The following is a 24,582-nucleotide window of genomic DNA, read 5'->3' as shown; positions in this document are numbered from 1 at the left end:
AGGGGTGATGGGGGGGATTTGGGGGTGTTGGGGAGATTTGGGGGGGTACTGGGAGCACTGGGGCGTTACTGGGGGTGTCAGTGGGTGTTACTGGGAGCACTGGGAGAGTACTGGGGTCGTTACTGGGAGCACTGGGGCTACTGGGAGGGTACTGGGGCCATTACTGGGAGCACTGGGAGGGTACTGGGAGCCGTTACGGGGAGCACTGTTGTTACTGGGGTGGCACTCCTGGGTGTTACTGGAAGCACTGGGAAGATACTGGGAGGCGTTACTGGGAGCACTGGTGTGACTGGGAGGCATTACTTGGAGTACTGGGGTTACTGGGACTGTTGCTGGAAGCACTGGGAGAGTACTGGGGACCATTACTGGGAGCACTGGGATTACTGGGAGGGTACTGGGGTCATTACTGGGAGCACTGGGGTTACTGGGGGAGCATTACTGGGTATTACTGGGAGCACTGGAAGGGTACTGGGGTCGTTAGTGGGAGCACTGGTGTTACTGGGGGAGCATTAGTGGGTGTTACTGGGAGCACTGGGAGAGTACTGGGAGAGTACCAGGGTCGTTACTGGGAGCACTGGGAGGATACTGGGAGCTGTTACTGGGAGCACTGGGGTTACTGGGAGGGTACCGGGGCCGTCACTGGGAGCACTGGGGTTACTGGGGGAGCATTACTGGGTGTTACTGGGAGCACTGGGAGGGTACCGGGGCCGTCACTGGGAGCACTGGTGTGACTGGGGGGGCATTACTGGGTGTTACTGGGAGCACTGGGCAGGTACTGGGAGCACTGGGGTTACTGGGAGGGTACCGGGGCCGTCACTGGGAGCACTGGTGTGACTGGGGGGGCATTACTGGGTGTTACTGGGAGCACTGGGCGGGTACTGGGAGCTGTTACTGGGAGCACTGGGGTTACTGGGAGGGTACCGGGGGCCGTCACTGGGAGCACTGGTGTGACTGGTGCCCCCCCCCGCCCAGCGCTGCCCCCCGCCCCAGCCCCCCCCCGGGCCCAGCCCCGTCCCGACAAGTTCCCCGACAGCCTGGACCCCCCCGAGGGCGGTGAGTGACGGGGGCGGGGCCTAACCCGGGGGGCGGGGCCATGGAGCCCTATCTGTGAATGGGAGTGGGCGGGGCTTGTCCCCGGGGGGCGGAGCCTTTGCCCCACTCCCGGGGGGGGGGGCATGGCTTGAATGGGGAGTGGGTGGGGTCAGCTCCAAAGGGGGCGGGGCTGGGGAAGGGCCTGGCCTCTTCGAAGGGGGTGGGGCCTATTCGTGGGTGGGGCCTTCCCTGGGGGCGTGGCCTGTTGGTGGGTGGGGCCAGCACTGGGACCAAGTGGCCTCTGTCTCAATGGGGGGGTGTGTGGCCTATCTGGGGCGTGGTCCTCCAAAGGGGGCGTGGCCCACACAGGGGGCGGAGCTTCCCTTTTGCCTTAATGAGTGGGGGCGAGGCCTCTCCCAATAAGGGGTGTGGCCTCTTCAGGGGGCGTGGCCCACCCCAGGGGGCGGAGCCTTCCCCTTTGTCTTAATGAATGGGGGGTGTTCTGGGGGGCGTGGTCTTCCCAAGGGGACGGAGCCTCTCCCCCTTGTCTTAATGAATGGGGGGGTGTTCTGGGGGGCGTGGCCTCTCCCAATAGGGGGCGTGGTCTTCCCAAGGGGGCGGAGCCTCTCCCCCTTGTCTTAATGAATGGGGGGGTGTTCTGGGGGGCGTGGTCTCTCCCAATAGGGGGCGTGGTCTTCCCAAGGGGGCGTGGCCCACCCCAGGGGGCGGAGCCTTCCCCTTTGTCTTAATGAATGGGGGGTGTTCTGGGGGGCGTGGTCTTCCCAAGGGGGCGGAGCCTCTCCCCCTTGTCTTAATGAATGGGGGGGTGTTCTAGGGGGCGTGGCCTCTCCCAGTAGGGGGCGTGGTCTTCCCAAGGGGGCGTGGCCCACCCCGGAAAGGGGCGGGGGGGGGCGGGAGCTTGTCCCTTTTTTAATCGCCTTAACGAACGGGTGGGGGGGGGGTTTGGGGGGGTGGGGCGTGGCCTCTCCCTGAGTGGGCGTGGCTCCTCCCCCCCCCCTCCCCCCCCCCCCAGGCGCGGCGTGGGCGGGCCCCGGGGCCGCGCTGTCCAATGAGGCGCTGCTGTTCCACGAGAAGTGCGGGGCCCTCATCAAGCTGAGCAATGGGCACAAGACGGCCGAGCGCCGGCGGCCCCTCGACGAGTTCAACAACGGCGTCGTCCTCACCAACCGGCCCCTGCGCGACGGCGAGATGTTCGAGGTGCCCGGGGGGGGGGGGGGGTCCTGGGGGATTTTGGGGGTCCTGGGGGGTTTTTTGGGGGGTCCTGGGAGGCTCCTGCAGGTCTTTTGGGGGCCTTGGGAGGCTCCTGGGTTTTTTTGGGGGGGTCGTTGGAGGGGGCCTGGGGGCTTTTGGGGGGTCCTGAGGGGTTTTTGGGAGGCCTGGGGTTTTTTCGGGGGTCCTGGGAGGGGTCCTGGGGGCATTTAAGGGATCCTGGGGGGGGGTTTTGGGGTCATTGGAGGGGTCCAGGGGTCCGGGAGGGTCTTGGGGGGTCCTGGGAGGCTCCTGGGGTTTTTTGGGGGGGTCATTGGAGGAGGTCTTGGGGGGGGGGGGGGTTTGGGTTCCTGAGAGGGTCCTGGGGTTTTTTTTGGGGGGTCCTGGGAGGCTCCTGCAGGTCTTTTGGGGGCCTTGGGAGGCTCATGGGTTTTTTTGGGGAGGTCGTTGGAGGGGGCCTGGGGGCTTTTGGGGGGGTCCCGAGGGGTTTTTGGGAGTCCTGGGGGCTTTTGGGGGGTCCCGAGGGGTTTTTGGGAGGCCTGGGTTTTTTTGGGGGGTCCTGGGGGCCTTTAAGGGATCCTGGGGGAGTTTTTTGGGGTCATTGGAGGGGTCCAGGGGTCCGGGAGGGTCCTGGGGGGTCCTGGGAGGCTCCTGGGGTTTTTTGGGGGGGTCATTGGAAGGGGTCTGGGGGCTTTTGGGGTGTCCTGAGGGGTTTTTGGGAGGCCTGGGATTTTTGGGGGGGTCCTGGGGGCCTTTAAGGGATCCTGGGGGGGATTTTGGGGGTCCTGGGAGGGGTCCTGGGGGCCTTTAAGGGATCCTGGGGGGGTTTTTTGGGGTCATTGGAGGGGTCCAGGGGTCTGGGAGGGTCCTGGGGGGTCCTGGGAGGCTCCTGGGGTTTTTTGGGGGGGTCATTGGAGGACGTCTTGGGGGTGGGGTTTGGGTTCCTGAGAGGGTCCTGGGGGTTTTTTTGGGGGGTCCTGGGAGGCTCCTGCAGGTCTTTTGGGGGCCTTGGGAGGCTCATGGGTTTTTTTGGGGAGGTCGTTGGAGGGGGCCTGGGGGCTTTTGGGGGGTCCTGAGGGGTTTTTGGGAGGCCTGGGGTTTTTTTGGGGGGTCCTGGGAGGGGTCCTGGGGGCCTTTAAGGGATCCTGGGGGGGGAGTTTTGGGGTCATTGGAGGGGTCCAGGGGTCCGTGAGGGTCCTGGGGGGTCCTGGGAGGCTCCTGGGGTTTTTTTGGGGGGTCATTGGAGGAGGGGTGGGGGGGGTGGGGTTTGGGTTCCTGAGAGGGTCCTGGGGGTTTTTTTGGGGGGTCCTGGGAGGCTCCTGCAGGTCTTTTGGGGGCCTTGGGAGACTCATGGGTTTTTTTGGGGAGGTCGTTGGAGGGGGCCTGGGGGCTTTTGGGGGGGTCCCGAGGGGTTTTTGGGAGTCCTGGGGTTTTTTCGGGGGTCCTGGGAGGGGTCCTGGGGGCCTTTAAGGATCCTGGGGGGGTTTTTTGGGGTCACTGGTGGGGTCCAGGGGTCCGGGAGGGTCCTGGGGGATCCTGGGAGGCTCCTGGGGTTTTTTGGGGGGGTCATTGGAGGGGGCCTGGGGCTTTAGGGGAGTCCTGAGGGTTTTTTGGGAGGCCTAGGGTCATTGGGGGGGTCCTGGGGGCCTTTAAGGGATCCTGGGGGGGATTTTGGGGGTCCTGGGAGGGGTCCTGGGAGGCTCCTGGGGTTTTTTGGGGGGGTCATTGGAGGAAGGAGGTCTTGGGGGGGGGAGGGGTTTGGGTTCCTGAGAGGGTCCTGGGGGTTTTTTTGGGGGGTCCTGGGAGGCTCCTGCAGGTCTTTTGGGGGCCTTGGGAGGCTCCTGGTTTTTTTGGGGGGGTCGTTGGAGGGGGCCTGGGGGCTTTTGGGGGGTCCTGAGGGGTTTTTGGGAGGCCTGGGTTTTTTTGGGGGGTCCTGGGGGCCTTTAAGGGATCCTGGGGGGGTTTTTTTGGGGTCACTGGTGGGGTCCAGGGGTCCGGGAGGGTCCTGGGGGGTCCTGGGAGGCTCCTGGGGTTTTTTGGGGGGGTCATTGGAAGGGGCCTGGGGGCTTTAGGGGGGTCCTGAGGGGTTTTTGGAGACCTGGGGTTTTTGGGGGGGTCCTGGGGGCCTTTAAGGGATCCTGGGGGGATTTTGGGGGTCCTGGGAGGGGTCCTGGGGGCCTTCAAGGGATCCTGGGGGGTTTTTTTGGGGTCATTGGAGGGGTCCAGGGGTCCGGGAGGGTCTTGGGGGGTCCTGGGAGGCTCCTGGGTTTTTTTGGGGGGGTCATTGGAGGAGGTCTTGGGGGGGGGGGGGGGCGGTTTGGGTTCCTGAGAGGGTCCTGGGGGTTTTTTTGGGGGGTCCTGGGAGGCTCCTGCAGGTCTTTTGGGGGCCTTGGGAGGCTCCTGGGTTTTTTTGGGGGGGTCATTGGAGGGGGCCTGGGGGCTTTTGGGGGGTCCCGAGGGGTTTTTGGGAGGCTGGGGTTTTTTGGGGGGGTCCTGGGAGGGGTCCTGGGGGGGGGGGAGTGGGGTTTGGGTTCCTGGGAGGGTCCTGGGGGTTTTGGGGGGGTCCTGAGGGGTTTTGGGGAGTCCTGGCGTTTTTGGGGGGGTCCTGGGGGCCTTTAAGGGATCCTGGGGGGGGTTCTTTGGGGTCATTGGAGGGGTCCTGGGGGGTTTTGGGGGGTCCTGGGAGTGGTTTTGGGGGCCTTTAAGGGCTCCTGGGGGGGGGCTGGGGTCATTGGGGGGGTCCTGGGGGGCCCAATGAGGCTGATGTGGGGTCTTAGGGGGGGCCATGGGGACCTTAGAAGGGTCCTGGGGGTGTTACGGGGTCCTGGGGGGCCTTAAAAGGGACTCCCCAGTGTCCTGGGGGAGGGGGGGCTTACAGAGATCCTGGGGGTCCTGGGGGGGGGGTCTCAGGGGTGTCCCGGTGGGTGTGGGGGGGGCTCTTGGGGACAACACTGGGGACCCGAGGGCGTTTTGGGGACACCTTGGGGGCCCTGTGGGCAGCCGGGCGTCCCATGGGGTACGGGGGGTGGGGGGGAGGGGGCTATGGGGGGCCTCCGGGGGGGTGTTGGGGGGTTTATCCCCCCCCCCCCCCCAACTTACCCCCGTGTCCCCCCCCCAGATCCGTATCGACAAACTGGTGGATAAATGGTCGGGCTCCATCGAGATCGGGGTGACGGCCCATAACCCCAACAGCCTGGAGTACCCCGCCACCATGACCAACCTCCGCTCCGGTGGGCCCCCCCCCCAACGCCCGGGACCCCCCCCCCAACGCCCGGGACCCCCCCCCCACGCCCAGGACCCCCCCAGGACACCTGGGGTCCCCCCCCTGGACACCTGGGTCCCCTCGGGAGAGGAGGGGGCTCCCCAGGAGCTGGTGGTTGGGGTTAATTTGGGTGCTCAGATGCTTGAGAGACCCCCCCCCACAGACACCTGGGTGCCCCCCAGAGGGGAATGGCGACCCCCCCCCCCCAGACGCCTTGATCCCCCCCCCCCGGCGATGGTGGGGTCCCCCCCGGGACACCAGGATCCCCCCCCAGGCCCCCAAGAATGGAGTTGGGGGTCCCCAAAAACCCCTGTTAAAGGGGGGGGGGGCGGTTCCCGGATGCCTGGGTCCCCTCAGAGGGGGGGTGGGGGCCCCCCCCGGGGTAGGGGCCCCCCCCCCACCATGTCATGACCCCCCCACTGTGTCGTGACCCCCCCCCCCCAGGCACCATCATGATGAGCGGCTGCGGGATCCTGACCAACGGGAAGGGGACGCGGCGCGAGTACTGCGAGTTCAGCCTCGACGAGCTGCAGGTGACCCCCCCGGGGGCCCCCCAAAATCGGGGGGACCCTCCCCCCCCCCCCGGGATCCCTAAAACCCCCCCCGGGACCCCTAAAACCCCCCAGGACCCCCCCCAAACCTACCCAGAACCTCCCAGGATTGGGGGGACCCCCCAAAATCGGGAGTGACCCCCACCTCGGGGACCCCCCCCAAAGCCCCCCCCCCCCCGGGGGGCCCCCAGAATCGAGGGACCCCCCCCCACCACTAAAATCCCCCCCCGGGGGTCCCCCGGAATCAAGGGGATGCCCCCTCAATGCCCCCCTGCCCCGGGACCCCCAAAACTCCCCTGAGAGCCCTCCCCAAAACCGGGGGGACCCCCCCAACCTCCCCCTGGGACCCCCAAAACCACCTGAACGCGACCCCCCCCACCCCCCAAAATTCGGGACCCCCCCAACTTCTTGGGACACCCCCCCCCCCCCCGGCACAAGCTCCCAAAACCTCCCCAGGGCCCCCCCAAAATCAGGAATTCCCCCCGCCAGCACCCCCAGAACCCCCCCAAAAACCACCTGAGGCCCCCCCCAAAATCAGGAATTCCCCCCCGGGCCCCCCAAAATCTGAAGAACTCCCCCCCCCCACCTCGGGACCCCCAACATTCCCCCCCGGGGTGTGTCCCAGTGTTGTGTCGTCCCCCCCCCCGTGTCCCCACTGTCCCCAGCAGGGGTTTGGGGGGTCCTCACCGGTGTTGTGTCCCCCCCCCCCCCGCCCAGTCCCTGGCCCCCCAACCCCTCGAGGACACCCCGGGGATGTGGGGGGGGCCCGTTGTCACCTGTGTCCCCCGCGTGTCCCCCCCCCCGCAGGAAGGGGACCACATCGGGCTGACCAGGAAAGCCAACAACGCCCTTCACTTCTACATCAACGGCATCGACCAAGGTGGGGGGCACGGGGACACCCCGGGGGGGGGACACACACACACACCCGCGGGGACGTGGGGACACCCCCCCCCACAGCCCCCCGGCGGCCCCCCATCGACACCCTGGGGATGGGAGGGGACCCGGGGACACCGAGGTGGCTCTTGGGGATGTCCCCACCCGTGGGGCGTCCGCCACGTTGGCACCCCGTGTCCTGGAGGGACGCCACGGTGGCTCTTGGGGGTGTCCCCACCCATGGGGTGTCCCCCATGTTGAGGCCCCGTGACCTTGGGGACACCAAGGTGGTTCTTGGGGACATCGCCATCCATGGGGTGTCGCCCATGTTGATGCCCCGTGTCCTTGAGGGACACCACGGTGGCTCTTGATGGTGTTCCCACCCATGGATTGTCCTTCACGTTGAGGCCCCGTGACCTTGGGGACACCAAGGTGGCCCCTGGGGACATCGCCATCCATGGGGTGTCCCCCACGTCGATGCCCTGTGTCCTTGAGGGACACCACGGTGGCTCTTGGTGGTGTCCCCACCCATGGGTTGTCCCCCATGTTGATGCCCCGTGACCTTGGGGATGTCCCCATCCATGGGGTGTCCCCTATGTTGAGGCCCCGTGAGCTTGGGGACACCAAGGTGGCTCCTGGGGACATCGCCATCCATGGGGTGTCCCCCACGTTGATGCCCCGTGTCCTTGAGGGACACCAAGGTGGCTCTTGATGATGTCCCCACCCATGGGGTGTCCCCCATGTTGAGGCCCCATGACCTTGGGGACACCAAGGTGGTTCTTGGGGACATCGCCATCCATGGGGCGTCCCCCATGTTGACACCCCGTGACCTTGGGGACACCAAGGTGGTTCTTGGGGACATCGCCATCCATGGGGTGTCCCCCACGTCGATGCCCTGTGTCCTTGAGGGACACCACGGTGGCTCTTGGTGGTGTCCCCACCCATGGGTTGTCCCCCATGTTGACGCCCAGTGACCTTGGGGATGTCCCCATCCATGGGGTGTCCCCTATGTTGAGGCCCCGTGAGCTTGGGGACACCAAGGTGGCTCCTGGGGACATCGCCATCCATGGGGTGTCCCCCACGTTGATGCCCCGTGTCCTTGAGGGACACCGAGGTGGCTCTTGATGATGTCCCCACCCATGGATTGTCCCCCATGTTGAGGCCCCATGACCTTGGGGACACCAAGGTGGTTCTTGGGGACATCGCCATCCATGGGGCGTCCCCCATGTTGACACCCCATGACCTAGGGGACACCAAGGTGGCTCCTGGGGACGTTGCCGTCTATGGGGTATCCTCCATGTTGACACCCCATGACCTTGGGGACACCAGGGTGGCTCTTGGGGATGTCCCCATCCATGGGCCATCCCCGACGTTGATGCCCCATGACCTTGAGGAGACCAGGGTGTCCCCAGGGCGGCTGCGGTGACGTCCCTGTCCCCGTCCCCAGGGGTGGCGACGACGCTGACCCCGTTGGTGGTCTACGGGGTGGTGGACCTCTACGGGATGGCGGTGAAGGTGACCATCGTCCACAACCACAACCACAGCGACCGCCTGCGCCGCAACAACGCCATCCTGAGGGCGTTGTCCCCCGAGGGTGGCCGACGTCCCCCGGTGTCCCCTCAGCCCCCCGCTGGGCCACCGGCCGGGCCACCGCCGCCCCCCCGCCTCCTCTTCCACCCCAACTGCGGGCAGAAGGCGGCCGTGGTCAACGAGGGACGCACGGCTCTGCGGCCACAGTGAGTGACACGGGGACAGGGGGGTCTGGGGGGACTTGGGGACACGGCGGGCTGGAGATGGCCTTGTGGTCACAGCGAGTGACCGCGTCCCCTTTGGTGTGATGGGTCCGTCCCTGATGTCCTGGTTGATGTGGTGTCCGGTGTCCCCAACCCCGGGGTCCCCATTGACGTAGTGTCCCCAACCCTGACGTCCCCGTTGACGTGGTGTCCTCATCCTTAGCGTCCTGCTTGATGTGATGTCCTGGTGTCCCCGTCCCTGGTGTCCCTCTTGACGTGCTGGCCCCGTCCCCGGCATCCCCGTCCCCGGTGTCCCCATTGATGTGGTGGCCCTATTTCTGGTGTCACCGTTGACATGGTGTCTCCAACTCTCACGTTCCCATTGACATGGTGTCCCCCACCCTGATGTCCCCGTTGACGTGGTGAACCCATCCGTGGTGTCCCTGCTGATGCTGTGTCCTTGGGTCCCTGTCCCTGGTGTCCCCGTTGACATGATGGACCCACCCCCGTGTCCCCACTGATGTTGTGTCCTTGTGTCCCCATCTTTGATGTCCCTGGTGACGTGATGGACCCATCCTGGTGTCCCCACTGACGTTGTGTCCTTCTGTCCCCGTCCCTGGTGTCCCCGTCGATGTGGTGTCTTTGTGTCCCCATTGACGTGATGGGCCCATCCCCCACGTCCCCGCTGACGCGGTGTCCCCACGTCTCTGCTGACGTGCCGGACCCGTCCCTCATCCCCCTGGTGACGCGGTGTCCCCCGTGTCCCCGTCCCCAGCGCCACGGACGACTTCAACCACGGGGTGGTGCTGAGCGCCCGGGCGCTGCGGGACAACGAGCTCTTCCAGGTCCGCATCGACAAGATGGTGGACAAGTGGGCGGGGTCCATCGAGATCGGGGTCACCACCCACAACCCCGCCTACCTCCAGCTGCCCTCCACCATGACCAACCTGCGCTCAGGTGGGTCCCCAACGTCACCGTGGCGTCCCCGACATCTCCGAGAGGTCTCCGTGGGGTCCCCAACATCTTCCTGGGGTTCTCATGGGGTTCCCAACATCTCCGTGGGGTCCCCAGCATCTCCAAGGGGTTCCCATGGGTCCCCAATGTCCCCATGGAGTCAATACCTGTCCCCAGGGTGTCCCCAGCCACTCCTGAGTCTCCGCAGGGCGTCCCCAGCCACTCCAGGATGTCCCTAGGCCACCTTGAGCCACCTCAGGGTGTCCCCAGGGCATCTCCAGCCACTCTAGGGTGTCCCTGGCCATCCCAGGGTGTCCCTGGGGTGTCCTCAGTCCGTCTCTAACCACTCCAGGGTGTCCCCAAACCACCCCTGTGTCTCCTCAGACCATCTCCAGCCGCTCTAAGGTGTCCCCAGGACACCTCGAGCCACTCCAGGGTGTCCCCATCCATCCCAGGCTGTCCCCAAGGTGTCCCCAGGGCATCTCCAGCCACTCCAGGGCGTCCCCAGCCCCCCCAAGATGTCCCTGGGGTGTCCTCAGGCCATCTCAAACCACCCCAAGGTGTCCCCAGGACACCTTGAGCCACTCCAGGTTGTCCCCAGGGCGTCCCCAGCCCCCCCAAGATGTCCCTGGGGTGTCCCCAGGCCATCTCAAACCACCCCAAGGTGGCCCCAGGACACCTTGAGCCACTGCAGGGTGTCCCCATCCATCCCAGGCTGTCCCCAGGGTGTCCCCAGGGCATCTCCAGCCACTCCAGGGCGTCCCCAGCCCCCCCAAGCTGTCCCCTCGGCCACCCCTGGGTGTCCCCAACCCACCGTCCCCTCCACGGCTCGTGTCCCCAACCCTGTCCCCTGTCCCCGCAGGCACCTGGATGATGACGGGCAACGGGGTGATGCACAACGGCACCACCGTCCTGGACGAGTACGGCCACAACCTCGACCGCCTCAAGGTGGGGACAACCCGGAGGCCGTGGGGCAGGGGACAACCTCCCCCCTCCGGTGTCCCTTGTCCCCGGGTGACGCGTGTCCCCTGCAGGCGGGGGACACGGTGGGGGTGGTCCGCAGGGACGATGGCACCCTCCACTTCTTCGTCAACGGGGCGGCGCAGGGACCCGCCGCTTGGAACGTCCCCCCCAACGTCTACGCCGTGGTGGACCTCTACGGCCAGGCCGCCCAGGCCACCATCGTGGAGGACGGCGGTGAGCTACTGGGGACACTGGAGCTTGGGGGGGGGGGGGACACACAACCGGGGAGGTCAGAGGTGGAGTTTTGGGGGGGTTTGGGGACATCAGGGTGTGGGTTTGGGGGACCTGGGGACAGCAGGGGGTGGGTTTGGGGAGGTTGGGGACATCAAGAGGTGGGTTTGAGGGGGTTGGGGACACCAGGAGGTGGGTTTGGGGGTGACAGGGGTCCTGGGGACATCACAGGGTGGGTTTGAGGGACCTGGGGACATCCGGGGGTATGTTTGGGGGGGCCTGGGGACATCAGGGAGTGGGTTTGGGGACATGGGGGACACCATGATGTTGGGTTTGGGGGGGACAAGGGGTCCTGGGGACATCAGAAGTGGAGTTTGAGGGGGCTTGGGGACATCAAGGGATGGGTTTGAGGGACCTGGGGACATCAGGGGGTGGGTTTGGGGGACCTGGGGACATCAAGGGGTGGGTTTGGGGACATTGGGGACACCATGATGTTGGGTTGAGGGGGGACAGGGGTCCCGGGGACATCAGAAGTGGGGTTTGAGGGGGCTTGGGGACATCAAGGTCTGGGTTTGGGGGACCTGGGGACATCAGGAGGTACATTTTGGGGGGCCTGGGGACATTGGGGACCCCATGATGTTGGGTTTGGGGGGGACAAGGGGTCCTGGGGACATCAGAAGTGGAGTTTGAGGGGGCTTGGGGACATCAAGGGATGGGTTTGGGGGACCTGGGGACATCAGGGGGTGGGTTTGGGGGACCTGGGGATATCAGGGGGTGGGTTTGGGGACATTGGGGACACCATGATGTTGGGTTTGGGGGGGACAAGGGGTCCTGGGGACATCAGAAGTGGGGTTTGGGGGACCTGGGGACATCAGGGGGTGGGTTTGGGGGACCTGGGGACATCAGGGGGTACATTTTGGGGGGCCTGGGGACATTGGGGACACCATGATGTTGGGTTTGGGGGGGTCAGGGGTCCTGGGGGACACCAGACGTGACGTTTGAGGGGCTTTGGGGACATCCCGGGGTGGGTTTGGGGCACCCGGGGACAGCGGGGTGTTGGGTTTGGGGGACATCGGGGACCCCGGGGGGGGGGCGGGGGCAATATTGGGGTGCCGGAGCCCCCCCCCCCCGCCTTGGGGTTGACGGGCGCTCTGCGCGCGTGCGTCCCCCAGAGGTGACGTCGGTGGGGGGCGATGGCTCGGAGGGTGACACCCCGGGGTCCCCCGAAAGCCCCTCCCCGGGGGGTTCCCCCAGCGACCTGCGCTTCCACCGCCTGCACGGCACCAACGCCGTCATCACCAACGGCGGGCGCACGGCGCTGCGCCAGAACTGCCGCTCCGAGTTCAACGACGCCATCGTCATCTCCAACCGGTCAGGGGCGCCCCCAAAACCCCGCCCTAAACCCCCAAAAACCCCATCCTGGGCCCCAAAAACCCCATCCTGGGCCCCAAAACCCGCCCTAAACCCCCAAAACCCCCCACCCTGGGCCCCAGAAACCCCATCCTAAACCCCAAAAACCACATCCTGGGCCCCAAAACCCATCCTAAACCCCAAAACCCCCCATCCTAAACCCCAAAACCCCACCCTGGGCCCCAAAAACCCCATCCTAAACCCCAAAACCCATCCTAACCCCCCCAAAACCCCACCCTGGGCCCCAAAACCCATCCTAAACCCCCAAAACCCCCATCCTGGGCCCCAAAAACCCCATCCTAAACCCCAAAACCCCGCCCTAAACCCCCAAAAACCCCACCCTGGGCCCCAAAAACCCCATCCTAAACCCCCAAAAACCCCACCCTGGGCCCCAAAAACCCCACCCTGGGCCCCAAAAACCCCATCCTAAACCCCCAAAAACCCCACCCTGGGCTCCAAAAACTCCATCCTAAACCCCCAAAACCCCCCGCCCTAAACCCCCAAAAACCCCACCCTGGGCCCCAAAAACTCCATCCTAAACCCCCAAAACCCACCCTAAACCCCAAAAACCCCCCACCCTGGGCCCCAAAACCCATCCTAAACCCCCAAAAACCCCACCTGGGCCCCAAAAACCCCATCCTAAACCCCAAAAACCCCATCCTGGGCCCCAAAACCCATCCTAAACCCCAAAACCCCGCCCTAAACCCCCAAAACCCCCATCCTGGGCCCCAAAACCCGCCCTAAACCCCAAAAACCCCACCATCATAAACCCCAAAAACCCCACCCTGGTCCCCAAAACCCCATCCTAAACCCCAAAAACCCCATCCTGGGCCCCAAAACCCCGCCCTAAACCCCCAAACCCCCCCATCCTGGGCCCCAAAAACCCCATCCTGGGCCCCAAAACCCATCCTAAACCCCCAAAACCCCCACCCCGTGCCACAAAAACCCACCCTGGGCCCCAAAACCCCCCATCCTAAACCCCAAAACCCCCCATCCTGGGCCCCGAAACACCATCCGGGGCCCCAAAAACGTATCCTAAACCCCCAAACCCCCACCCTGAGCCCCAAAACCCCCACCCTGCGCTGCAACCCCCCCTCCTGGGCCCCAAAAACCCATCCTGGGCCCCAACACCCCCCATCCTAAACCCCAAAACCCATCCTGAGCCCCCAAACCCCCCACCCTGGGCCCCGAAACCCACCCTAAACCCCCAAAACCCCCATCCTGGGCCCCAAAAACCCACCCTAAACCCCCAAAACCCCCATCCTGGGCCCCGAAAACCCCCCATCCTAAACCCCAAAACCCATCCTGGGCCCATAAAACCCCATCCTAAACCCCTGAAACACCATCCTGGCCCCCAAAAACCCATCCTAAACCCCAAAAACCCCATCCTGGGCCCCAAAAACTCACCCTGGGCCCCAAAAACCTATCCTAAACCCCAAAACCCCACCCTAAACCCCAAACCCCCCCATCCTGGGCCCCAAAATCCCCATCCTGGGCCCATAAAACCCCATCCTGGGCCCCCAAAACCCCACCCTAAACCCCCAAAACACCACACTAAACCCCAAACCCCCCCATCCTGGGCCCCAAAAACCCCACACTGGGCCCCAAAAACCCATCCTAAACCCCCAAAAACCCCACACTGGGCCCCAAAAACCCATGCTGAGCCCCAAAACCCCCCATCCTAAACCCAAAAACCCCATCCTAAACCCCAAAAACCCCACCCTGGGCCCCAAAACCCATCCTAAACCCCCAAAACCCCACCTTGGGCCCCAAAAATCTGCCCCAAACCAGCCCCTGGGTCCCCAAATCTGCCCCAGGTTGGTCTCTGGACCCTCAAATCTGCCCCCAGGTCCCCAAAACTGCCCCTGTAACCCCCAAATCTGCCCCAAACCCTGTCCTCGAGCCCCCAGATCTGCCCCGAACTGGCCCCCGGGTCCCCAAATCTGCCCCAGGCTGGTCCCAGCGCCCCCAAACCTGCCCCTGGGTCCCCAAATCTGCCCCTGTGCCCCCAAACCTGCCCCAAATCTGCCCCTGCACCCTCAAATCTGCCCCAAACCCTGCCCTCGAGTCCCCAAACCTGCCTCTGATCCTCCAAATCTGCCCCTGGGTCCCCAAACCTGCCCCAGATCTGCCCCTGTGCCCCCAAACCTGCCCCATATCTGCCCCTGGGTCCCCAAATCTGCCCCAAACCCTGTCCTTGAGCCCCCAAATCTGCCCCTGGGTCCCCAAATCTGCCCCTGTGCCCCCAAACCTGCCCCAAATCTGCCCCTGGGTCCCCAAATCTGCCCCAAACCCTGCCCTTGAGCCCCCAAATCTGCCCCTGGGTCCCCAAATCTGCCCCTGTGCCCCCATACCTGCCCCATATCTGCCCCTGGGTCCCCAAATCTGCCCCAAACCCTGCCCTTGAGCCCCCAAATCTGCCCCTGGGTCCCCAAATCTGCCCCTGTGCCCCCAAACCTGCCCCATATCTGCCCCTGGGTCCCCAAATCTGCCCCAAACCCTGTCCTCGAGCCCCCAAATCTGCCCCTGCGCCCCCAAACCTGCCCCAAATCTGCTCCTCCACCCCCAAATCTGCCCCAAATCTGCCCCCGCGCCCCCAAATCTGCCCCTGGGTCCCCAAACCTGCCCCAAATCTGCTCCTCCACCCCCAAATCTGCCCCAAATCTGCCCCCGCGCCCCCAAATCTGCCCCTGGGTCCCCAAACCTGCCCCAAATCTGCTCCTCCACCCCCAAATCTGCCCCAGACCCTGCCCCAGCGCCCCCAAACCTGCCCCATTTCACCCCAAATCCCCCCCTCGGGGTGCTCCCCCCCGCCTCCCAGCACCCCCCTGGGGGGGGTCCCCTGTCCCCCTCGTGTCCCCCCCCCAGGGTTTTGGGGTGTCGTCCCCCCCCCCCCCCCGCAGTGACCCCCGTGTCCCCAGGGCGCTGCGGGACGGGGAGCTCTTCGAGATCGTCATCCAGAAGATGGTGGATCGTTGGTCCGGCTCCATCGAGGCGGGTGAGAGGGGACAGGAGGGGACACCGCGGGGGGGGGACACACACCCCGCACCCCTCCCCCTCTCCTGCCACCCCCCCCACAAAATGTGTCCCCCCCCCACCTCCCCGGCTTTGTCCCCGCAGGCGTCACCGCCATCCGCCCCGAGGACCTGGAGTTCCCCAACACCATGACGGACATCGACTACGACACCTGGATGCTGAGGTGGGGCGGGGGGGACACCGCTGTCACCTGGGTGGGGACACACCGCTGTCACCTGGGGGGGGACGGGGACGGGACACACACACCTCGGTCCCCAAGGGGCTACCTCAGTCCCCCCAGGGGCCACCTGGGGCCCCAAGGGGCTCTCCTGGGCCACCAGGTTCCTCCGGGGGTCCCCGTCCCTTGTCCATCCTTTTGTCCCCAAGGTCCCCTTCTGTGTCCCCAAGGTCCCCTTCTGTCCCCAAAGGGACGCATCTTGTGCTTGGTGTCCCCTGGGGGCCACCTGGGTCCCTCTGGGGCCACCTGGGTCCCCGAGGGGCTCTCCTGGGCCACCAGGTTCCTCCAGGGGTCCCTTGGGGGGGGTCCCTGTCACTTGTCCATCCCTCTCTTGTTCCCAAGGGTCCATGTCTTGTCCTTGGTGTCCCCAAGGGGCCACCTCTGTCACCAAGGGGCCGCCTGGGTCCCCCCGGGGGCTCTCCTGGGGCCCCAAGGGGCTCTCCTGGGCCACCAGGTTCCTCCGGGGGTCCCTGTCCCTTGTCCATCCCTCTCTTGTCCCCAAGGTCCCCAAGGCTCCAGGTCTTGTCCTTGGTGTCCCCATCCTGGTGTCCCCTTGTCCCTGCCACGTCCCCATCCCTGTGTCCCCCCACGTCCCCAGAGGACCCCGGGCCACCCCGACTCCCCGTGGGCCACCCGCACGGTGCCAACACGGGGTCCATTGTCCCCCCCTTGGTGTCCCCGTCCCTGCCGTGTCCCTCCACGGTGTCCCCATCCTGGTGTCCCCTTGTCCCCGCTGCGTCCCCGTCCCCGTATCGCCATCCCCGTGTCCCCCCACGTCCCCAGGGGACCCCGGGCCACCCCAGCTCCCCGTGGGCCACCCGCCTGGTGCCGACACGGGCTCCCGTCTCCCCCCTCGTGTTGTCCGCGTCCCCCCCCCAACGCCGGGTGTCCCCGCCGGTGTCCCCGCAGCGGCACGGCCATCATGCAGGACGGCAACACCATGCGGAACAACTACGGCTGCGACCTGGACTCGCTGGGGACGGGGTCGCGCATCGGGATGATGAGGACGGCGCGGGGCGACCTGCGCTACTTCATCAACGGCGCCGACCAGGGCGTCGCCTGCTCGGGGCTGCCGGCCGGTGAGGGGACGCGGTGGGGACACAAGGGATGTGGTGGGGACGGGGAGTGGGGGGACAGGGGGGGGCTGCGTCGGCACAGGGCGGGTCTGGGGATGGTCTGGGGTCCCCTGGGGCCATGGGGACGGGGCCATGGGGACGGGGCCATGGGGACAGGGACATGGGGACAGGGACATGGTGGGGGGATGGGGACACAAGGGACGTGGTGGGGACATGGGGACACGGGGACGGGGAGTGGGGGGACAGGGGGGGCTGCGTCGGCACAGGGGGGGGTCGTGTCCCGGGGACCTGGGATGCTCCGGGGTCTCCTGGGGACATGGGGGGACACGGGGATGGGGACATGGGGACAGGGACATGGAGGGGGACATGGGGACGGGGACACAAGGGACATGGTGGGGACATGGGGACACGGGGACGGGGATGGGGGGACAGGGGGGGCTGTGTCGGCACAGGGGGGGTCGCGTCCCGGGGACCTGGGATGCTCCGGGGTCTCCTGGGGACATGGGGGGACACAGGGGGACAGGTGGGGACACGGGGATGGGGACATGGGGACAGGGACATGGAGGGGGACATGGGGACAGGGACACAAGGGATGTGGTGGGGACACGGGGACGGGGAGTGGGGGGACAGGGGGGGCTGCGTCGGCACAGGGGGGGTCGCGTCCCGGGGACCTGGGATGGTCTGGGGTCCACTGGGGCCATGGGGACAGGGCCATGGGGACAGGGACATGGAGGGGGACATGGGGCCGGGGACACAAGGGACATGGTGGGGACATGGGGACACGGGGACGGGGATGGGGGGACAGGGGGGGCTGCGTCAGCACAGGGGGGGTCACGTCCCGGGGACCTGGGATGCTCTGGCGTCCCCTGGGGCCATGGGGACAGGGACATGGTGGGGGCACAGGGACACAAGGGACATGGGGACAGGGACACAAGGGACATGGTGGGGACATGGGGACATGGGGATGGGGAGTGGGGGGACGGGGGGGGCTACGTCGGCACAGGGGGGGTCGCGTCCCGGGGACCTGGGATGGTCTGGGGTCCCCTGGGGCCATGGGGCCGGGGCCATGGGGACAGGGACATGGAGGGGGACATGGGGACAGGGACACAAGGGACATGGTGGGGACATGGGGACACGGGGATGGGGGGACAGGGGGGGCTGCGTCGGCACAGGGGGGGTCACGTCCCAGGGACCTGGGATGCTCCGGGGTCTCCTGGGGACAGGGAAGCACACAGGGGGACATGGGGGGGGACACGGGGATGGGGACATGGGGACAGGGACATGGAGGGGGACATGGGGACGGGGACACAAGGGACATGGTGGGGACATGGGGACGGGGATGGGGGGAAAGGGGGGGCTGCGTCCCGGGGACCTGGGATGCTCCGGGGTCTCCTGGGGACAGGGAAGCACACAGGGGGACACGGGGGGGGCATGGTGGGGACATGGGGACAAGGACATGGCGAGGGGGACATGGAGGGGACGGGGACATGGGGACAGGAATGAGGAGGACACAGGGGTGGGGACAGGGAGATGTGGACATGGAGGGGGACATGGGGACAGGGACATGGAGGGGGTCACAGGGATGGGGACATGGGGACGGGGACATGGAGAACACGGGAATGGGGACATGGACATGGGGACACGGAGAAGGACAGGGAGACATGGACATGCAGGACATGGGGACGGGGACACGGAGGAGGACACAGGGATGGGGACGTGGGGAAGGGGACGTGGAAGGGGATACGGGGACATGGGGACAGGAATGTGGAGGACACAGGGATGGGGACAGGGACATGGGGACATGGAGGGGGATATGGGGACAGGGACATGGAGGGGGACATGGAGGGGGTCACGGGGACGGGGACAGGGACATGGAGGGGGTCACGGGGACGGGGACATGGAGGGGGGGACGGGGACATGGAGGGGGACATGGAGGGGGTCACGGGGACGGGGACATGGAGGGGGACACGGAGGGGGACACAGTGATGGGGACATGGGGCTGGGGACATGTGGACATGGAGGAGGACACAGGGATGGGGACATGGAGGGGGACAGGGGGACATGGAGGGGGTCACAGGGACGGGGACATGGAGGGGGACATGGAGGGGGTCACGGGGACGGGGACATGGAGGGGGTCACAGGGACGGGGACATGGAGGGGGACATGGAGGGGGACAGGGACATGGAGGGGGACATAGAGGGGGACACGGGGACGGGGACATGGAGGGGGACACGGGGACAGGGACATGGAGGGGGACATGGAGGGGGTCACGGGGACGGGGACATGGAGGGGGACACGGGGACGGGGACATGGAGGGGGTGACGGGGACATGGAGGGGGTCACAGTGACGGGGACATGGAGGGGGTCATGGGGACAGGGACATGGAGGGGGACATGGAGGGGGACACAGGGACAGGGACATGGAGGGGGACACGGGGACAGGGACATGGAGGGGGACATGGAGGGGGTCATGGGGACGGGGACATGGAGGGGGACATGGAGGGGGACACAGGGACAGGGACATGGAGGGGGACACGGGGACAGGGACATGGAGGGGGACATGGAGGGGGTCATGGGGACGGGGACATGGAGGGGGACATGGAGGGGGACACGGGGACGGGGACATGGAGGGGGACACGGGGACAGGGACATGGAGGGGGACATGGAGGGGGACACGGGGACAGGGACATGGAGGGGGACATGGAGGGGGACACGGGGACGGGGACATGGAGGGGGTCATGGGCCCGTGGCCGTGGCGGGGGACGGTGCCACCGTGCTGGTGGGTGACAGGGGTGGGGGGGAGCGGTGGCCGAGGGTGTCCCCGTCCCCGTCCCCGCAGAGGTGTACGCGGTGGTGGATCTCTACGGCCAGTGCGTCCAGGTGTCCCTCACCGGGGCCACCGGCCCGGCCGACAACAGCCTGGCCACCAGCGGGGCCACCGAGAAGGCCTGTCCCCTCCCCTCCCCAGGTAGGGCACGGCGGGGGGGGGGCGGCGCCGGTGTCCCCAGGGTGGGGGGGGTGGGTGGTCACCGTGGTCACCTCCTGGGGGCACGTGACACCCCCCCCCCCATGTGACATGTCCCCTCCGCATGTGACATGTCCCCCCCCCAATGTCACGTGTCCCCCCCCCATGTGACGTGTCCCCCCCCAACGTGACATGTCCCCCCAGGGGTGACATGACCCCCCCCGTGTGAATGTGTGTCCCCCCCGTGTGAATGTGTCCCCCCCCATGTGACGTGTCCCCCCCCCGTGACGTGTCCCCCCCCCGTGACGTGTCCCCCCCCCCGTGACGTGTCCCCTCCCCGTGTGACACATCCCCCCCCCGTGTGACATGTCCCCCCAGGGGTGACGTGTCCCCTCCCCATGTGACATGTCCCCCCCCCATGTGACGTGTGTCCCCTCCCCGTGTGACATGTGTCCCCCCCCGTGGTGTGTGTCCCCTCCCCATGTGACATGACCCCCCCCAACGTGACGTGTCCCCTCCCCGTGTGACATGTCCCCCCCCCCCCATGTGACATGTCCCCTCAGGGGTGACATGTCCCCCCCCGTGTGATGTGCCCCCCCCCCATGTGACGTGTGTCCCCCCCCAATGTGACATGTCCCCTCCCCGTGTGACATGTGTCCCCCCCCATGTGACGTGACCCCCCCCATGTGACGTGACCCCCCCCCATGTGACGTGACCCCCCCCATGTGACGTGTCCCCTTCCCATGTGACGTGTCCCCTTCCCCCCGTGTGACGTGTCCCCCTTCCCCCCGTGTGACATGTTCCCCCCCCCGTGTGACATGTTCCCCCCCCCGTGTGACATGTCCCCCCCATGACACGTCCCCCCCATGGGTGACGTGTGTCCCCACCCACCCCCCCCCCCCCCAAGTGCCACCCCCTCCCGGTGTGTCCGTGTCCCCCTGTGTCCCCACATCCCTGTGTGTGTCACCCCCCCCCCACCCCCCCGGGACACGCCCCCTTATGCCACACCCCCGTGACCCCGCCCCTTCTCCCCACAGACCCCCCCCAGTGCCACGCCCTCGCTGGCCACGCCCCCACCCCACCCCCCTGGTGCTACCACCCAATGGCCACGTTCCCCCCCGCGACCCCCCCCCTTGGTGCCACGCCCCCAGTGGCCACGCCCCCATGACCCCGCCCCTTGGCGCCACACCCCATGACCCCGCCCATTGATGCCACGCCCCCATGACCCCGCCCCTTGGTGCCACGCCCCCCCCGGTGTGACTTCTCCCCGCCTTCTCCCTGCAGGCGCCCCCCCCCCCCTTGGTGCCACGCCCCCAGTGCCACACCCCGAGGGCCACGCCCTCAGCGGCCACGCCCCTTCCCCCCCGTGACCCCACCCCTTCCCCCAGGGCCACGTCTGTCCCCCCCCTCCGCCCCCTCCCCCCTTCCCTGTCCCCCTTGGTGCCACCCCCCCCCCCCCCCGTGGTGCCACGCCCCCCAGGTGGCCACGCCCCTCCCCGCCCTAACCGCCCCCTCCCCCCGCAGCCCCCGGGCCCTGCCAGCGCTTCCACGGCCGCTGCGGGCAGAACGTGGCGCTGGGGGCCGAGGGGCTGGGGGCCGCCCGGGTGGCCGGCTACTGCCACGGCCTGGTCTTCAGCCGCTCCCACCTGCGGCCCGGAGAGCTCTTCGAGGTGGGCGGGGCTTCCGGGGGACACGCCCGGCGGGGCGGGGAGGGGGCGGGGTTATGGGACGGGGAGGGGAATGGTGGGAGAGGGGGCGGTGTCTCTTTAAGAAAAGGGGGGCGGGTCCCCTCGAGGACACGCCCGCTGATGGGTGGGGTCACCCGGGGGAGGCGGGGTTAGGGGATGGCCACGCCCCCACTGGGGGGGGGAGGAGATGGTGGGTGGGAGGGGGCGCCCCTTTAAGGAAGGGGGGGGCGTGGCCTCCCAGTGACACGCCCACGGGGGGGCGGGATCGCCGGGGTGGGTGGGGTTAATGATGGGCCACGCCCCCGCATGGGGAGGGGGGTCGTGTGTGTGTGTGTGTGTGTGGGGGGGGGGGATACTGGGGGTTAATGCTACGAGAGGCGCCGTCTCTTTAAGACAAGGGGGCGGGGCCAGGCTGAGCCCCCTTTAAGCCCCGCCCCGTTTAAGCCCCGCCCCCTGTAAGCCCCGCCCCATCTCCACCCCAGCCCTTATTTGACCCGTAGCCCCGCCCCACGGTGGGTGGAGCGTGTTGTGGCCCCTCCCCTTATTAAGCCCCCGCCCCCTGACTAAGCCCCGCCCCCCCGGGCTCCCTCCCCCCCCCCCGCCCTTGTTTAACCCCCCGTTGACCAACTGCCATTCACCATAGGGGGAGGGGTGGGGGCCCCCAGGGTGGGTGGAGCCTTCTTTGACCACGCCCCCTTCTTAAGCCACGCCCCCCGCTTAAGCCCGCCCCCTCGCTCCCACCCAGCCCTTATTTAACCCCCCGTTGACCAGCTGCCATTGACCCACAGGGCAGGGATGGGGGGGGCCCCCAGGGTGGGTGGCGCCTTCTTTGGCCACGCCCCTTCTTAAACCACGCCCCCTTCGACTAAGCCCCGCCCCCCCCGGCTCCCGGCTCCACCCCCAGCCCCGGTTTAACCCTTTCCCTGCCCCCAGGTGCGGATCGAGGCGCTGGACGAGCGCTGGGCGGGCTCGGTGCGGCTGGGCTGACGGCGCTGCCCCCCGGGCAGGGCCCCCCCGGTCCCCCCGCCCTCCCCGCCACCCTCCTCGACCTGCCCGCGCCCCCCACCTGGGTGGTGGCGGGGGCCGAGGTGCGGCGCAACGGCACCCTCACCCGCCACAACTACGGCGTCTCCCTCGACCGGCTGGCGGTGAGGCGGGGGGGGCTTGGGGAGGGGGGGGCCCTGGCGGGGGGGGGTCAGGGAGGTCCCCAGGGTAGTCCTGGGCTGGTCCTGAGAGTCCCTTGGGGGGGTTTGGGGGGTCTCAAGGGGGTCAGGGAGGTGTCTAGGAGGGGGTCTGGGGGTCCTGAGGGGGGTCAGGGATGTCTCTGGGGCAGCCTAGGGGGGTCCCGAGTGTCCCTCGGGGGGGTTCTGGGGATCTCAGGGGGGGTCAGGGAGGTCCCCAGGGTGGTCCGGGGGGGGGTTCTGGGGTCCTGGGGGGGTCAGGCAAGTCCCTGGGGGGTCCTGAGTGGGTCCTGAGGGTCCCTGGGGGGTTCTGGGGTCCTGGGGGGGTCAGGCAGGTCTCTGGGGGGTCCTGAGGGTCCCTGGGGGGTTCTGGGGGTCCTGGGGGGGGTCAGGCAGGTCTCGGGGGGGTCCTGAGCAGGTCTTGATGGTCCCTGGGGGGGTTCTGGGGGTCCTGGGGGGGTCAGGGAGCTCCCCAGGGGGGTCCCGGGGGGGTTTCTGGGGGTCCCTGAGGTTGGTTTGGGGGTTCCAGGGGTGGGTGGGGGGGGTCCCTGGGGGTCGCGGGGGGTCTGATGGGTGCCCCCCCCCAGGTGGGGAACCGTCTGGGGGTGCGGCGCGGGCCCCGACGACACGATGCACATCCTGGTGGACGGGGAGGACATGGGCCCCGCCGCCACCGGCGTCGCCAAGGTAACGCCCCCCGTGACGTCATCGTCACCCCTGTGATGTCACACACCCCCCCCCCCCCCCTCCAGTGTCACCTTATGCGGTGTCCCGGGGTCACCGGGAGCTCCCTGACCTCACTTCCTGCCCGGGAGGGGCGTGACTGTGATGTCACGGGCCTCTCTGACCTCACTTGCTGCCCGGGAAGGCTACGCTTGTGACGTCATGGGGCTCCGTGACTTCACTTCCTCCCCTGGAGGGGCTCGGTTGTGACATCACAGTGTTCTCTGACCTCATTTCCTGCCCGGGAGGGTTCTGATCATGACGTCACAGACCGCTGTGACCTCACTTCCTGCCCGGGAGGGGCGTGGCTGTGATGTCACTGTCTGGAAAGGACGGGATTGTGATGTCACAGGGTTCTCTGACCTCACTTCCTGTGTGACAGAGTCCTGACTGTGATGTCACAGACCTCTGTGACCTCACTTCCTGCCCGGGAGGGGCTCGCTTGTGATGTCACTGCCTGGGACGGGAGGGATTGTGGTGTCATGAGGGTCTCTGACCTCACTTCCTGCCTGGAAGGCTGTGCTTGTGATGTCATAGGGCTCTGTGACCTCACTTCCTGCCTGGGAGGGGCTTGGCTTGTGATGTCACAGACCTCTGTGACCTCACTTCCTCTGTGGGAGGAGCTTGGTTGCGATGTCACTTGCCTGGGAAGGGTGGGACTGTGATGTCACGAGGGTCTCTGACCTCACTTCCTGGCTGGGGGGGGGAGGGGGAGGGCGTGGCCATGACGTCACACTCTGATGTCACCGCCCCCCCCCCCGCAGAACGCCTTTGTGGCGCTGGACCTGTACGGGCGGGTGACGGCCGTCTCCATCGTCAGCGCGGGGGGGGGCGGCAGCGGCGGCCCCTCCCCCACCCCCTCCCCCACCCCCAGCCCCTCCCCCACCGCCGGGACCCCCCTCGCCGTGAGTTGGGGGGGGGCACTGGGGGGGCACTGGGAGGGACTGGGGGGGCACTGGGGGGGGACTGGGAGCGAGTGGGAGGGACTGGGGGGACACTGGGAGCGACTGGGAGCGAGTGGGAGGCACTGGGGGGCACTGGGAGGGACTGGGAGCGACTGGGGGGCACTGGGGGGCACTGGGGGGGGACTGGGAGTGAGTGGGAGGGACTGGGGGGGCACTGGGAGGGGACTGGGGGGCACTAGGGGGGGACTGGGAGTGACTGGGAGGGACTGGGAGCGAGTGGGAGGCACTGGGGGGCACTGGGAGGGGACTGGGGGGGCACTGGGAGGGACTGGGGGGCACTGGGGGGCACTGGGAGGGACTGGGAGCGAGTGGGAGGCACTGGGGTGGCACTGGGGGGGCACTGGGAGGGACTGGGAGCGACTGGGGGGGCACTGGAGGGGCACTAGGGGGGCACTGGGAGGGACTGGGGGGAGCACTGGGGGGGGGACTGGGAGCGACTGGGAGGGACTGGGGGGGCACTGGGGGGCATTGCAATGGGACTGGGGGGGGGGCA

The 24,582-nt window shown here is 67.5% G+C and overlaps 2 protein-coding genes across 2 annotated transcripts; one reads left to right on the top strand and one right to left on the bottom strand.

Annotated features, from left to right (window-relative positions):
• Nucleotides 1–865: 865 nt before the first annotated feature.
• Nucleotides 866–24,029, top strand: NEURL4 (neuralized E3 ubiquitin protein ligase 4; the record flags this gene model as incomplete). The annotated part of the gene is given in 20 exon segments (XM_063322380.1): nucleotides 866–1,053; nucleotides 2,066–2,250; nucleotides 5,381–5,492; nucleotides 5,969–6,057; nucleotides 6,883–6,955; nucleotides 8,396–8,684; nucleotides 9,457–9,638; nucleotides 10,498–10,583; nucleotides 10,670–10,832; nucleotides 12,002–12,200; nucleotides 15,161–15,237; nucleotides 15,360–15,438; nucleotides 16,402–16,571; nucleotides 19,407–19,535; nucleotides 21,057–21,202; nucleotides 22,154–22,196; nucleotides 22,199–22,368; nucleotides 22,989–23,015; nucleotides 23,017–23,088; nucleotides 23,889–24,029. Coding segments are annotated over 20 exon segments (2,620 nt in total), but the record flags the coding sequence as incomplete, so codon positions are not given.
• On the bottom strand, nucleotides 2,501–5,275 carry LOC134509799 (basic salivary proline-rich protein 1-like). The gene is given in 5 exon segments (XM_063322379.1): nucleotides 2,501–2,553; nucleotides 2,987–3,140; nucleotides 3,761–3,809; nucleotides 4,361–4,557; nucleotides 5,243–5,275. Coding segments are annotated over 5 exon segments (486 nt in total).
• Nucleotides 24,030–24,582: the final 553 nt, after the last annotated feature.

The sequence above is a fragment of the Chroicocephalus ridibundus genome, unplaced genomic scaffold (assembly GCF_963924245.1).
Source record: "Chroicocephalus ridibundus unplaced genomic scaffold, bChrRid1.1 SCAFFOLD_690, whole genome shotgun sequence".
NCBI lineage: Eukaryota > Metazoa > Chordata > Aves > Charadriiformes > Laridae > Chroicocephalus > Chroicocephalus ridibundus.
The sequence above is the reverse complement of the archived record's forward strand: the minus strand, read 5'-3'. Positions and strand labels throughout refer to the sequence as shown.